This window comes from Carassius gibelio, chromosome A6 (genome assembly GCF_023724105.1).
Source record: "Carassius gibelio isolate Cgi1373 ecotype wild population from Czech Republic chromosome A6, carGib1.2-hapl.c, whole genome shotgun sequence".
NCBI lineage: Eukaryota > Metazoa > Chordata > Actinopteri > Cypriniformes > Cyprinidae > Carassius > Carassius gibelio.
Window position 1 is genome coordinate 26,004,466 of NC_068376.1, and position 16,171 is coordinate 26,020,636.

Here is a 16,171-nt window from a genome sequence, read left to right on the forward strand (position 1 = left end):
TTTTTTTAAGTTAGTGTGATTATTATTTTTTAATCTTTTTAAATTAATTACTTCATGTATTATTAATTACACAGCATGTTCATTTTGTGGCCTAAAACCCGGAAGAGAATTTGCGTTTTCAAGCAAATATGCAAATAATGGGCTCCCTTGATAATTTCCAATAATAGTGTAGCGTTTTATTACAATCTTTTAAAATTATAGTTATTTTTATTTGAAGATACAAAAAAATAGTTGTGCTCTATTTTTTTTTTAAATGTAATTTTGTTGTAATAATTTGTAAATTGTAATAGTATGTTAATTGTAAGTCGTGGCAGTATATTTATGTAAATTAAAAAGTATATATTTTTAATTATATTATTATTATATCTGTTTTTTTTATATTTGTATTTATTTATTCGGCTCGATTACTTTGCTTTTATATCATTATTTTGTCATACTTAATTCATTGTAATCTTCGTCGTCTATAAATACCTTTAAAACAGATAACGTTAGGCCGTTGTTGGGATCCTAAAATAAAACATTTAATCTGTTGTGAATGTAATTTTAGTAAGGAGAAGAGAATATTCAGTATTTAATTTTTTATATTCCTACATTTTTCGGAAGTAAGGAAGGGCTACTTAAATATACTTCCGGTTTCGTATGAGAAAGAAGGCGGGACTTTGTTAGCCATCAACTCTACTTGCTGGCTAACAGTTTGCAGCTCTGTTGTTACTGAAAGATAATCACTAACTCCTCCAGTGAAGTCGCGATTTTAATACGGGTAGGTCAGCATATTTATAATATATTCCGAGTACGTTTATAAACCTCAGCAAGATTAATATAAAAAAACCGAAGTGTGCTTATCAAGAGAAGTGAGTGAGCACGAGAGCACGCCGCGAGACCGCTCTTTTGTTTGACTAAAACACGGAGCATCGATTGGCTGTTGGCGTTTAGGGATTGTTTACCGGAAGATTAGCACGCGGCTAAGTATGCTATTCCACATAACACTGTAGATGCATATAGTCAAAGACTATAGAATACACTATAATGACTTTGATATAGTCCAATGAATAATTGCTTCTGTATAAGCTTATTTCAAAGTTGGTGTATATGGGTGTTGATTTAATGTCTAAACGTTCCTTTGTTCTCCATTAAGCAGGTCAGCTGTAACTTAGTTTGTTAATAACTAGTAGCTCATATAGATATTGTAAACAACATTTATTATGGGATAATGGTATATGGTGATCCACAAAATCTACAGTCTTGTGATACCGTCTTTAAAGTCATGAAAATATTTGATAGTTATTTCAGGACTTCCTTATAATGTAACGTTACTACTCTAAAATATTCCACTTTCTCTTGAGCAATTCATAGTTTTGCATTCAGGTATAATGAAGACGTTTTTGATCTAACTGCTGATATTTGTTTAGTAAAAAGTAAAAGAATGCAAATGTATAGATATTAAAGATTGTTACCTAACATGCCAATGTTATTTATCGCCATTAAATGATTCCTGAGAATCCACATTATTTTATCATATCCACTACAAAAACCTGTGACAATTAATTAGTCAAAAGTGCCAGAAGCCATGTGTCAAAAAGGATGTTTGTTGGTCAACAGGTACCATTTCAATGGGCTCCAAGAGAAGACGAGCCACCTCTCCTTCCAGCAGTGCCAGCGGAGGAGACTTTGATGATGCTGCCTCATCCACCCCAGTCAGTGGGTGGAAGAGGAGGAGAGCTTCCACCGCTCCTTCTGCTGATCATGTGAGTACATGGGGTTCAGTTCAGTATATCCAAAAGTCTTGCTTTAGCTCATAAATTGGTCATATATCAGTTTAGATCATAACACTAATGTAATCTCATCAGTTGACCTTGTCTTTTTTTCTTGTCTTTAGATTGCCTTGTGCCATGAATTGTACAACACTGTCAGAGATTACAAAGATGACCAAGGCAGACAGATCTGTGAGCTCTTTGTTCGTGCACCAAAGAGGAGGTACGAGTATATTCCTTGTCTTTTAATGAACACTATCAGTCAAATGTTTCGACACACCTGTGTTGTTTTTATTAATTTTTTTTATTACATAACTATTTTACACTTTACTAAATGGAGAAAATCCATAAAACTGAATGCTGGACTGTCACTGTCTGCTTTTACTTTATTGTCTAGTCCCGCTCAGGGTTATTGTAGTCAAATACAACTAAAACCATAAAATGTTCTTTACCTGTAATAAAATATACTTTACCGGAAGTAAAGAAGAGTGTAAAAAAATGATTGATTAATTAAAAATGATACTTGTATTGCATCACAGTTATTACAATTATATTTATTAGAAAATAACTTTCTTTAATTTATTAATAGTCTAATATATAAAAACAAAATCATAAGCATTTTTGTTACATAAAATAAAATAAACATTAACTATAATAAAATAGAATGTTAAACAAAAGACAACATTTATTAACAATAAATGTTATTTAACATATAAAAAATAATAATACTAATCAAAATGGGGGGGGGGGCAAAAAACAATAATAGTATCTAACTGATACTAAAATATCACTTGCTCAACTCATTCATCGTATAAAGTAATGCTTGCAGAAAAGTAAAAGTAATATTCACACTTTTTGTTTTTTAAAGCAATTAATTCTGTGTATTTCTTTTTTAAATGAATCTCACTATGTGATGAAATAAGCCATACCGAGTTTAATGCATGCAATAGACACTAACCTGTGCCTCAACCTCTGTTCTTCTTTTTCCTGTTTTAGGAATCAGCCTGAATATTATGAAGTGGTGAGCCAGCCCATAGACATGACAAAAATGCAGCAGAAGCTCAGAGCAGAGGAATACCAGGATGTAGAGCAGTTCTCAGCTGACTTTCATCTGCTTATTAATAACGCCAAAGCATACTACCAAGTGAGTTTGCATTTACACATTTAAATTAATTTAACACTGAAGTTTCTGGCACATGAATCAGCTCAGTCTGCCCGTTATTTTAAACTACTGGTTAGATGCATAGATGCAGTCGACGTAGCTTTTGCACAATCAAAACTGTTCAGCATCACAGCCACTGTCTACTCAGAAATTCACTCCTGTGGGTCTCTTACAACAGGCTGAAAGTGCAGAATACAGAGCTGCCTGTAGGCTTTTGAACGTCTTCCTGACTACCAAGAATGAACTACTACAGGGAGCCGAAGGAGAGGAGGCTGAGGACGAAGAGGAAGGTGAAGATGCAGAAAACCCAAGTGCTTCCATGGAGGAGGAGGTAAGGAGTGTTTTTTTTCTGTTTATGTTTAAGGATTTTTAGTAGGTGTTGTTATTTATAATTATTGTTTATTATTATATATTTTTATTATTATTAATATGCACATCCAGACTGATATCATTTTTCTCCTCTGTACACCTTTGTCCAACAGAGACCTCCAAGCTATCTAAAAGCCATACTGGAGCAGCTCTTGGAGGCCATGGTATCATGCACTGATTCCTCAGGGAGGCTTGTTAGCGAGCTATTCCAAAAACTTCCCTCCAAATTGGTGAGACCCACATTTGTGTAGTCACATATGGCGCTTTTCCACTTCGTGGTACGACTCTGCTCGGTTCAGTATGGCATGGCTTGCGTGGTCTAGAGTAGGTGGGATTATTCACATGTTTTTATTGTTGCACAGCCGTACCTCGTGAAAAACTTTTTAATTATGCGTCGCCCCATGAAGTTCTCGCTGGATCCGCACCTCTGCTATCAACTAGAGGAACATCTGTACTTCCTCAACAGACAATGAAAAACCCATTTTTGGGTTGTTAAAAAAGGTGTGCTCATTCAAAACTCTTGCGTTCGCTCCTTCGCTGGCCGTGTTGATTTAAATCTAGCGGTTCTTTTGTGTTTGAGTCACAAGTTCAGTGATGCAGGTAGTGAGTGACAACTCTCTCTTGCCAAACCGTGATCAGCAGAGTTTCCACGTAATGTTCTCGTAACAGTACGGTTCACTTAGAACCTCAACCGAGCTGGTAGTAAAAAAAGTACCAGGTAATGTACCCAGTGGAAAAAAAACCCCTATCGTATCGAATCGTACCTTTCTGTACCATGCAGTGGAAATGCGCCATTAGTGTGGATAATAATGTCAGACTAGTTTGTTAATCAAAACTGGCTTTTCCCATTCCTTCCTTTCCAGCATTATCCAGACTATTATGCTGTAATAAAAGACCCAATAGATCTGCGCACTGTGGCTCAGAGGATACAGGTATGTGGTGCTTTAAAAATATGCTAGCGGACTATAGCAATCAAAGTGTGCAATGGTGTGTATTTAGAGCTTTGTTATAATAATTTCAGCTGTGACGAGGATATTATATATATATATATATATATATATATATATATATATATATATATATATATATATATATATATTAGTATATGTGTGTGTGTGTGTGTGTGTGTGTTTGTGTATACACACTTATTTTAAAACACACATAGTTTTACCATGTACTGCACTTTGTTACTCTTCTAGATATATTTACTCAGTGAATCAGAAATCTCTAATATTGACATGAAATGGCTTACTTCCCGTGTTCTGTTTTTAGGCAGGACATTACAAATCCATCAGTGCCATGGCCAAGGACATTGATCTCTTGACAAAAAATGCCAAAACATACAATGAGCCAGGGTCACAAGTTTTCAAGGTTTGTATTCTTTATATACACTTGCTGTCTATTCATCAACTATAACTCCTTGTATACAACACAAACTAATTTTTGTCTTTTTAAAGGATGCAAACACAATTAAGAAGGTATTTGCCCAGAGAAGGACTGAGATTGAGCAGGCTGAACCCACTAAATCTAGCCTCCGCATCAGGTATGTCTTCTTTTCCTCAACTGGTTGCTTTGAATATGCATATGTTTTCGTCAGTAACATGCTGTTTTTTTCCTAGAAATCGGAGGTCTGCTCAGGGTGACCGGCTGTCTGCCATCACTATGGCTCTTCAAGCTGGATCTGAAAGTGATGAAGACTCCATTCTCACAGGTACATATATATTCCCTATGTCTAGGATTCGTCTGTAGCAATCCATTTAAGAGAGTCTGCCAACTCTACTTATTCAAAAATACATTGGCATGGTCTGCAACTTAATATATCTGAAGGATTGTTCTTTGAAGTAACTTTGTCTATCCTTATACTTTGTCTCAGGCACTGTACGTTATGACACTGGAGAATCGGAGGGCGATTGCGGTCTCAGTGCAGGTGACCCAATCTTCTTGTTGTACCAGTCAGTGCGAGGAGCCCGAAGTGTTCAGGGGCTGCTTCTCGCTGAACCCTTCCTCCAACTGCCCGCACGAAAGGAATACCCGGACTACTACCATCAGATCAAAAACCCCATTTCGCTACAAAAGATCAGGTGTGGATAACCCACATGATAAATCAGCTTATTTGAATCGCGAAGTTTGAAAACGGTAAACATTTACACCCTCTTTTCATTTTTTATATTCTTTATAGGGATAAAATGAAGAATGGGGATTATGAAGGAGTCGAGCAGATTGAGGCTGACCTCACGTTAATGTTTGAGAATGCTAAACGCTACAACATGCCCAACTCCACCATATACAAACGTGCTCAGAGGTTACAGCAAATAATGCAGGTCAGTAAAACTAAAGCTCTTCTCCAAAACCTAGTGGGGAAACCTATTGCAGGAATGTCCTAGTGTTTCAGGGAAATGAGAGAAAGAGGCTTATTTTGGTTGGTTGAATTTGTGTTCTAGCAAAAGAAAAGAGAGCGCCGAGATGACGATGAAGGAGACACCTCTACTGCAAATTCAGATGTGGGAAGTGTTAAAAGGAAAAGGTGATTTTTAAATCACTTGTATAATTTTTCACCCATATGCAATCCGATTTTTTATTTTACATTCTTTTCTTTTTCCTACCATAATCTGGTTCTTAAAGCCACAAGAAGAACACCAAGAAAAACCGAATGAAGATGCTGTATGCCGCAGTGACTGAGGCACGTGAGGCAGGCACTGGACGGCGCCTCTGTGATCTCTTCATGGTGAAGCCCTCTAAGAAGGATTACCCAGACTACTACCAGATCATCCAAGATCCAATGGACCTGCGTACCATTGAGAACAATATCCGCACTGAGCGTTATAACAATGAGGAAGCACTTATGGATGACATGAAACTTATGTTTCGCAATGCCCGCCACTATAATGAGGAAGGATCTCAGGTGGGCATCATAACTGTACTCATACCGAAAGCTAAATTATAATACACTACTGTTTAAAATTTGGGGTCCAGTTCTTTAGAATTTTCAAAGTGAAAGTGACGTGACATACAGCTAAGTATGGTGACCCATACTCTGAATGCGTGCTCTGTTTTTAACCCATCCAAAGTGCACACACACAGCAGTGAACACACACACCCGGAGAAAAAAAGATTGTTCTTTTTATTCATCAAAAAAAAAAAGTCATGGTTTCCACAAAAATGTAAGCAACAAAAATATTTTTTAATGCTGATAATAATTAATAAATGTTTCTTGAGCGGCAAATTTAGCATATTAGAATTATTTCTGAAGTATCATTTGTCACTGAAGACTGGAGTAATGAGGCTGAAAATTCAGCTTTGCATCACAGGAATAAGTTGCATCTTAAAATATGTTAAAATATTTAAAAAATGTATATGATTAGAATGAGATTTACAGCAGGTTTAAAGGAACAGTCCATCCAGAAAATAATATTGCTTCATTGTTTAATTGTGTGGGTCCAAACCAGAATGTGTTTTTTTTTTTTAAATTGCAGGTTTATAATGATGCAAACATCTTGGAGAAGATAGTTAAGGATAAACATAAGGAACTCGGCCCTCCCCCCGAGGATGATGACATGGGCTCTCCCAAACTCAAGCTTCGTATGTTTTTGGCTAAAATTGGACACCTTAATGCACTAATTAAGAAACTAATGAATAAATACATTTTATATTTAACAGTTTATTATTTTACTAAATTCCTTTCTTTTTTCCTAGGCCGTAGTGGAGTTGCTGCCTCCCCTAAAAAGGCCCGCACCCAGACCACACCACTCCAGCAAAAGCTTTCTGATCTCTACGAAGCTGTGCGCAACTTCACAGACAATCGTGGGCGACGTCTCAGCACCGTCTTCCAGCGGCTGCCTTCACGTTCTGAGCTGCCTGACTATTATGCTGCCATTAAACGTCCTATTGACATGGAGCGTATACGCAGCTACATGGTGCAGGGACGCTACCAAGACGTCGACTCGCTAGCAGAGGATTTCATCCTTATGTTCAACAACGCCTGCACCTACAACGAGCCAGAGTCTTTAATATACCGAGATGCACTTCTGCTCCATCGAGCCTTTCTGGAAGCCCGTCGACAGATGGAGGATGAAGAGGATGGAGATGAAGGTGTACTGGGTGGTTTGTCAGTTGCCTCTCTCGTGCATGAGCTTATCCGGAACCTCTTCGTTTCGATGATGGGGCACCAGGATGACGAAGGCCGCTGCTATAGTGACTCTTTGGCGGAGGTTCCCGCCATTGACCCTGCTAACCCAGAGGACCCGCCCCTCACTTTAGAGATTATTCGTAATAATGTGGATCGTGGTCGCTATCGGAGACTGGATGTGTTCCAGGAGCATGTGTTTGAGGTGCTGGAGAAAGCAAGACGTCTCAACAGGTAAACCAGGAAGAGAGTGAAAATCAGATATTCTTGACGTCATTAAAGAAACGGGACTTCAAAAGATGCCACTTTCTATAAAATTAACAGGAATGGCGCTAGGCTTTAAAAACAACAAGAAAAAAAACACTATAAAAGTATGACTTGCTCTATGTGCTACTGTTTTCTCTTCTCTTCATTGTGTCTTTCTCAAACCCTGATTCTTCAATTTAGATTATGAGTGAGTCATGTAGGACAACTTTTATGATACATTTATTATGCATATTTCATTATGTAAGAGTTCCTATGCAGTATGGAAAAGTAGGACCTTAGATTTTAGTCATTTCCAGGTCAGGATTAGTATAGTGTAAAAAAAAAAGTCTTTTCTAAAATATAGAATAGGGAATTTTCTATAGCAAATTCTACCATAAGAGTATTTTTCATGATGTTTAGAGTAGGTATAGTAAAAGTATAGTGATCATTTAACATGTATATTCATTACACAAATTATTTCCATTATTTGAAAATATTTTCCAAATAAATGTGGTCAGTGACAACATTATTTTAAAACTTGAAATATGACTTTAAAATATTTAAAATGTATGCCGTCTGTGAAAGTATATCAAAGGTAATCCTGTAGTTTAGCTTTTCAATTTTAATAAAATGCTTTGCATTGAACAATGGCATATTTGGCAACATAATGGCAATAGTCAATTTTGGAATGACTTAAGTGAATAATGAGAAAATCTTCATGAATAATTCCATTGAGCTCCATTCAAGTCCAACAGAGTGAAGTTTGATGGTAGAGTCATCATGAATAGAAGTCAAGTTTAGAAACCGTAATCTCAGAATTCATTACAGCTGTTGTGCGCTTTCAGGACCGATTCTGAGATCTTTGAGGATTCGGTAGAGCTACAGCATTTCTTTGTGAAGATCCGTGACGAGCTGTGCAAGAATGGTGAAATCTTGCTGACCCCAGCACTGAGCTACACGTCCAAACATCTGCATGCTGACATAGATCAAGAGAAGCGAGAGAAACTGCCCCAGGAAATTGAGGAAGATCTGCTGAAACGCGAGGAAGACAAAAAAGGTTCTTTTCGCTTGATGTTTTCAGAAATTGCTTCTAGCATTTTTAAAGTTATGTAACACCTTGGGATACCCTTCAAAGTCTTGCTGCTCTAGTGACTGTCTGTTATAGAAGTGTAATAATGTGCACTTTGCTTTTATGATTAATAGCTCTTCCAGAAGAGGACAAAGCAGAAGGTGCTGCAGGAAGCCAGTGGCCGTCTGGTCCTCAAAGCTCATATAGTCAGGACTGCAACTTTGAGAACAACACTTACAGTGTGGGAGATTGTGTGTATGTTCAGCCTTCAGAAGCAAATTTGCAGCCTCACATTGTCTGCATTGAGAAACTCTGGAAGGACGAAGCTGGTGTGCACATTCTCACTTTTTCTTTATTGCTGTTGCTTAGTTCTCTATTGCTTTTTTGCTGCCATATCACCTTCATTTGTCCACATTTTCTTGTATTGACTGCAGGCGAGCAATGGATGTACGGATGTTGGTTTTATCGTCCAGGGGAAACTTTCCATCTGGCAACGCGTAAGTTTCTGGAGAAGGAAGTATTCAAGAGCGACTACTATAACCGTGTGCCTTTCAGCAAGATCTTGGGGAAATGCGTTGTGTTGTTCGTAAAGGTGAGTAAGTATGATGTTAAGTATGTATGTATATATTTTCATATATGTTCCTCACAAGCTCTTTATGTATGTTTCATTAAATTTTCTTGAGCATGGGATTATTGTTTTAGGAATATTTTAAGTCGCAACCGGAAGGCTTTAAACCCGAAGACGTCTATGTCTGTGAATCCCGCTACACTGCCAGGACCAAAACCTTCAAGAAGATCAAAGTATGGTCGATGCCGCCAAGCTCTGTCAAGCTAGTCCCTCGGGAGGTTCTCTTACCCGTAGTCAGAGTTGCCTCCATGTTTGTCAGTGCTAAAGACAAAGTGTCTGATCTTCCTGATGGAGAGAACGGGAGCTTCATCGAGAAGGTATGAAGGAAATGATTGATTTTGAGCACTTTTGTTTTTTTTCCTTAATCATATAACATCATTTTGCACCTACTCTCCATAGGAGCGAGAAGACGTTCCAGTTGAAGTTGCCAATGGGGAGCCTGGATGCCAGTACTATGAACAGCTCCGCTACAATGACATGTGGCTTAAATTGGGTGACTGTGTCTACATACGCTCCCACAGGCTGGTGCGACCTCGAGTTGGCAGGTGGGCAAGATCATGCTTATTTTACAGACATAACTCATTATGAAAGTACACATTGATCACAAAGATTGGACTGTAATATATGCCTACAGCAATAGTCTGAGTTGTTTTGGTTGATATGGACAGAATCGAGAAGATGTGGATGCGGGATGGAGCAGCATTCTTCTTTGGACCCATCTTCATCCACCCAGAGGAGACCGAACATGAGCCAACAAAGATGTTCTACAAACGTGAGGTGTTCCTCAGCGGCCTGGAGGAGACCTGTCCTATGACCTGCATCTTAGGTATGGGCACTGCATGAATTAATATATTGTAATTGTATTGAAATCCTAGTTTCATATCAGTTTGCTGTCCATCCAGAACTCATAACCAGCCAATTTTATCACCAGCTGTGATAAAAAAAATTTTCCAACCATTCTTGTCACATGGTGATGCCTTTGGGATCATTAACATGCTGAGACACTTTTCATTTCACAAAGACACTGGAAATACAATTTAAGCAGTGATTTTATAGTATAAAACTAGCCACCTCAGAACCCTGAATGCATAATTGAATCAGTGCGGGATCACTTGGCTCAAAAAAAAGCAACCAAGTGAAATAAATTATTGCAGATCCAGCTGCAAATTTCTCATGTTGAAACTCATAAGACTGCATTCCCACAAATGGGATTTATACAGTGGATTAAGTACTTGGACATTTTCTGTTCTCTTCTTTGCTTCCCAACCTTGTATTTGAAAAAACTCTTGACTCTGTCTGAAAACTTACCATAGGCCAAATTGTAAGTCCTTCTCTTTCTTTTCACAGGGAAATGTGTGGTCTCTTCTTTTAAGGACTTCCTGTCCTGCAGACCAACTGAGTATCCAGAGGAAGACATGCTCTTGTTTGAAAGTCGCTACATTGAGAGTGAAAAGCAGATGAAGAAGTTTAAAGCTCTTAAACGCTTCTCCCTCTCAGCCAAAGTGGTTGATGATGAGATCTTCTACTTTAGGTGCTTTTTACTCTCCTGCCTTGCTCTTTGTGAGCAGTATGTGTTACATCCAGAGTGTGTTTATGTGAATATGTTAAGAGGTTATTCAAAAACGTATTGCTGTTATTAATAATTAATGTGCCAGACTTCAAACTTATTCTAGAAATTGTTGATTGGGTTTAGCAACTAACTGATGCTCTAAATTAATTTTCAGAAAACCCATCGTGCCCCAGAAGGTGCCGTCCCCCCTGCTGGATAAGAAGATTGAGGAGCTAGAGGCAAAATTTGCAGACATGGAGGATCTGGATGAAGATATGGATGACCTGGACGAAGATGACGATGAAGCGGTAGCGACGCCCTCAATGCCACCCAGTCAGGCATCCACAACCAGTGACGTGGACATGCCTTATACACCACCACAGGTGCTCCAATCTCCAGAGAAATCAGTCATTACCCATCCTGTCCAGATTTACATGCACAAACGTATTCAGATATTAATCATTTTACAATTATGCGTACATCATAACTAGTGAATTTTAGCAAATATGAATAAATATGAACTTGTATTGCGGACATTATATAGTTATTATCATAAATCTATTGTTTTCTGGTAGCTAGTTATCAAATTCAATATACAATCAATTTATACATCATCAAATCTTCAACTGTTTAGTTTTAATTTGATCAGCTTCTATTTTCCTGACACCCCTGTTTGCTATGCACAGTCCACACCAAAGATTAAGGGTATGTCCAAAAAGGAAGGAGCCAAGCGCAAGATCAACATGAGTGGCTACATCCTGTTTAGCAGTGAAGTGAGGGCTATTATAAAAGCTCGTCACCCTGATTTCTCTTTTGGAGAACTGAGCCGACTGGTGGGCACAGAATGGAGGAACTTGGAAACTTCTAAGAAGGCAGAATATGAAGGTACGTTCTCAAACTTCCACATGATCCAAGATGTAGATGAGATTGTTTCTTAATGGGACAGATTTGGAAAAATTGAGCACCACCAGTTGATCCCTCTGAATGGGTGTCATCAGAATGAGAGTCCAAACAGCTGATAGAAACATCACAGTAATCCACATGACTCCAGTACATCAATTAACAAATTTTGAAGTGAAAAGCTGTGTATTTGTACTAAATCCAACATTAAGATGTTTTTAACTTCAAACCATTGCTTTTGGCTAAAATACGAGTCCACTATCCACAACATTGCTGTCTCTAATGGAAAAGTCATCTCATCCGACAGGGATATCCACACAGGTCAAGTGCCGTTTACAAGCGAAAACAGTCCAAAATAGTTCTAAACACATATTTCGGTGGATTTTGATATGAGAGGACAATAGGGGATGGACTGTAGGAAACATTTATTATTAAGGTATTTTGGCTAGAATTGATGGTTTGAAGTTAAAATTGATTTGTTTCTTGCGAGCACACAGCTTTTCACTTTACAAGACAATAACTGATGTCGATTTGTTGTTGATGTACTGTGATGATCAGCTGTTTGAACTCTCATTCTGATGGAACCTGTCGCTAAATTTATCCAAATCTGTTTTGAAAGAAGAAAAATCCTCATTTTCATTTTAAGGTAAAATATTTCATTAAGATAAATATCCAGTCATACTCGAATAAAGCAAAACATTTTTACAAGACACTGCTATGAACAGAACCAATTCATTTGTTTGGGTTGAATTGGTTTGTTTGGGATCTCACATCTGAATGTCTGCTTGAATGTCGTTATCTTGTTATGTTTTCCCAGAACGGGCAGCTAAACTGGTAGAGCATCAAGAACGGGAGAGGGTCCTTCAGCAGCAGCAGCAGCAGGCTTCCCCAAGAGCAGGTACCCCAGTCAGCTCAATGATGGGGGTGGTTCCTCCCCCAAGCGCTATGGGGATGCTAAACCAGGCCATGCCACCTGTGCCAGGTAACGCCAAATTGCCCCACCCATGCTGAAAGAGACAGACGCAGAATCTGGGCACCCTCCAACAATCTATTTAAACCATCTAAAACCTCAACCCATCAATCATGTCTCTATCTTCCCCGTACCAAAAGTGTGCCCCAGTAGTGATGATTCAGTTCATTTGACTAAATACCTTTTGTTTGTTTGTAAAATTTTGGTCTTGTCTTGTTTTTAAATATTGCCATATTCTTTGTTTCACATTTACCATGTTATTTTTGCATGACAACCTTTATTTTTTTATTAACTCTTTAATATGTAGAGCTCTTTTTTTAACATGCCTGGATTAACCCGGTTTAAACATTCACACTTTCTTTGACATTGATATGACTATTATCTTGTAGTTGCATGACTTTTTAGACAACTGCATGTCATCAATGCATGGATCTTTTTGTGCTATCTCCTCCTCACCCAAGGCATGATGGGAAATTATGGCCCGCCCTACATGCCTATGCAGGGTCCTTCTGAGGGCATGATGGGCATGGGTGGCACACCACCTCATCCTATGGGGGTGCCCCAGCTGCCTTCCCAGCACTACCTTCTACCAGGCATGGCCGGGTACCCTGGTATGCCCCATCCGGGTAAGAAGCACCCCGATCAGACAGAAACCACACCTGAAGATCTTCTGACCAGCTCCGATCCAAAAAAAAAAAAAAAAAAATATATATATATATATATATATATATATATATATATATATATATATATATATATATATATATAATAAATATATATATATATATATATATATATATATATATATATTTTTTTTTTTTATTTCTTGTTTCCAAAATCTAGTGTTCTGCCTGGACAGCAAAGGCAGCTTATTTGGTTTTGAAACAGTCTATTCTTGTGTGTACATTGTTTTAGTGAATAAAGAAATGCTTTTTATCACTAGATAATATCTGTATTTCTGCATAGTCTAATTTTAGTCGGATCTGATTCATCGAGTGGGAATATTCAAACAAAACCACTAACATGCTAATGTTTGTTTTTTCCCAAATGTCTCACCTCACACTTTCTTAATCTAATTTCTACACTTGATTTGTCACCTGCACTTTTCCACGGACTGACTCCACTGAATCTTTGTTTTACACAAACAGTATTTTCTTCTGGAAAGTGTAACTCATAGTAACAATATTTATGTATTCAATATGTATATATTATTTGCAGGCTTATTCATTGATGTTAAGAGTTAAACTTAACTCAAGATTTAAACTATTTTTGCGTCCCTACTCAGGTGTGATGGGCCCAGGAATGAACGGTATGGCTGGAAGTCCTGGTCCTGGAAACCATTATGGCATGCAGGTGAAGTACAAGTTCATGCAGCTTTCGCCAGTGATGCTAAAGTAGAATCAGGTTGTCATCTCTCTTTACTTTTCTCTTTCTTTGTCCTCTCAGATGGGTGGATATGGGCCAGGACAAGCTCCTCCACCATATCCAGGTCAAGGTCAACCAGGCCAGCAGCAGTTAGCTCCGCCTATTTTTGTTGCCCCACCTCCAAAACCTCAGCGTCTTCTGCATTCAGAAGCTTATTTGAAGTACATCGAGGGCCTCAGTGCTGAATCCTCCACTATTAGCAAGTGGGACCAGAGCCTTAAGGGTAAAGATGATTTTCAAGTGAATGGCATATGAGAGTTCTTTTATGTATTCCGTTTGAAGTTATGTACAGATACACTACTGTTCACAAGTTTGAGGTCATTAAGATTAAAGATTAATCTGAGACTTTATTCAGCAATGATGCATTAAATTGATCAAAATTGACAGTAAAGACATAATAACCTAAAAAAAAAAATGAAGAAAAAATCCTATAATTTCGAACTTGTGAAAAAAATGTATCATGGTTTTATGAAATTATTAAACAGCACAGATGTTTTCAACATTGTTTATAGTAAGAAATGTTTCTTGAGCTCAAAATCAGCATATTAGAATGATTTCTGAAGGATCATGTGACACTAAAGACTGGAGGAATGGCTGCTGAGATTTCAGCTTTGCCCTCAGATTTTCAAATTACATTTAAAAATGTTAAATTAGAAAAAAATTGTTAGTTTAAATTGCAATTATATTTTACTGTATTACTATTTTAACTGTATGTTTGGTCAAATACTGTAAATGCAGTCTTGGTGAATTTAAGAGACTTGTTTCAAAAACATTAAGAAGTGTTACCGACACCAAAACCTTTGAATAGTAGCGTTTACTAAATAATTACTAAATTATTTTTTCTTGTTAAAGCAATTGTTTTCTGATATTTCCTTATACCACTATTTTGTAGCACTTTTACTTGTATCATGTAATATAGAGTGTAGGATATTATAACACAATGTTATACATGGTGGCATAATAAACTTTAATAATTTAGTAATTTAAATGATATTTTTTCATGAATTCTTCTGTGAAGTTTCAGTCAAAAATGTCTCTGAATGACCCATTTTTGATGCTCTGTTTTAGTGGCCTTGTCCCAAATTATACATGTTTTAACAATGTTTTCTTCCTAATTTTCATTCCTTCAGCACAAAGAAAAGACTGTCGGCTCACCAGGGAGCAGGAGAGCCGTCTCCCTTCTCACTGGCTGAAAAGCAAGGGTGCTCACACCACGATGGCTGACGCATTATGGAGACTCCGAGACCTAATGATGAAAGACACGCTCAATATCCGACAGGCATACAACCTTTAAACCTTTGTTTTACCCTCGACTCTCAGGACTCTAATTTATGCAAGCCTTCTCCTACCAAATCTGTCCTATCACAGTGTGATAAAGTATTATGTACTGTTGGAAATGCTTCAGCAATAATCTCCTAGTTGTGTGTGTATATGTGTGTGTGAGAAATGTGGTTTTAGCCACATTTAGGTACGCAAGACGCACTGGAATTAAGTCAATCATGCATCGATTCATAACTACTGACATGGATTTGAAATATTATGTCATTTTGGCTGTTACTTTAGATGGATTTTGGTTGAGTTTATGATGTTGAACCACATTATTTTTATATTACTAATTCCATCACCTCAGATGATGACATCACCAGTCCTCACAAAGTTCTCTGGCTATGGCCACTCTTTACAAAAAGACTTCAAATGGGCAAAAGTTTTAAAAGAACACCGTAGCATTTTATAAATCTATTTTCCTTTTTATACATAGGCAAAATAAGCTGAGTTCTTTTTTTTAATGATAATGTATTTTTGTTTTGTTTTTTGATGATCTACAGAAAAAATGCTTGAAAACAGTTGCATTAAAAAAAATTGTCCCAATTACACCAATAAACAGCATTTCAAAAGGATAAAGTGTGCTTCAAGTATGTACAAAACATGTTTGTGAGAGGATTGGGTTTCCAGCCCCTCCACCCAACAACCACTGTAAC

General features: G+C 37.6%; 1 protein-coding gene across 7 annotated transcripts; it reads left to right on the top strand.

The window, feature by feature from the left end:
* Positions 1-626: 626 nt before the first annotated feature.
* LOC128015877 (protein polybromo-1) lies at positions 627-16,094 on the top strand. Of its 7 annotated transcripts, none has more exons than XM_052600090.1 (30): positions 627-760; positions 1,600-1,745; positions 1,877-1,974; positions 2,748-2,895; positions 3,092-3,244; positions 3,396-3,512; positions 4,146-4,214; positions 4,555-4,653; positions 4,740-4,825; positions 4,902-4,993; positions 5,156-5,363; positions 5,462-5,603; positions 5,724-5,806; positions 5,905-6,184; positions 6,756-6,861; positions 6,976-7,639; positions 8,497-8,708; positions 8,855-9,049; positions 9,155-9,312; positions 9,423-9,665; positions 9,748-9,893; positions 10,017-10,174; positions 10,696-10,879; positions 11,073-11,280; positions 11,584-11,782; positions 12,615-12,779; positions 13,229-13,393; positions 14,053-14,120; positions 14,214-14,415; positions 15,323-16,094. In XM_052600090.1, the coding sequence occupies exons 2-30, from the start codon at positions 1,611-1,613 to the stop codon at positions 15,484-15,486; spliced, it is 4,947 nt and encodes a 1,648-aa protein (XP_052456050.1). In that variant the 5' UTR covers positions 627-760; positions 1,600-1,610; the 3' UTR covers positions 15,487-16,094. The 7 variants fall into 7 exon arrangements, with proteins under 7 accessions (XP_052456050.1, XP_052456052.1, XP_052456054.1 ...); XM_052600092.1 differs by having other exon boundaries at positions 12,615-12,695; XM_052600093.1 differs by having other exon boundaries at positions 721-966; positions 12,615-12,695.
* The last annotated feature ends 77 nt before the right edge of the window (positions 16,095-16,171 follow it).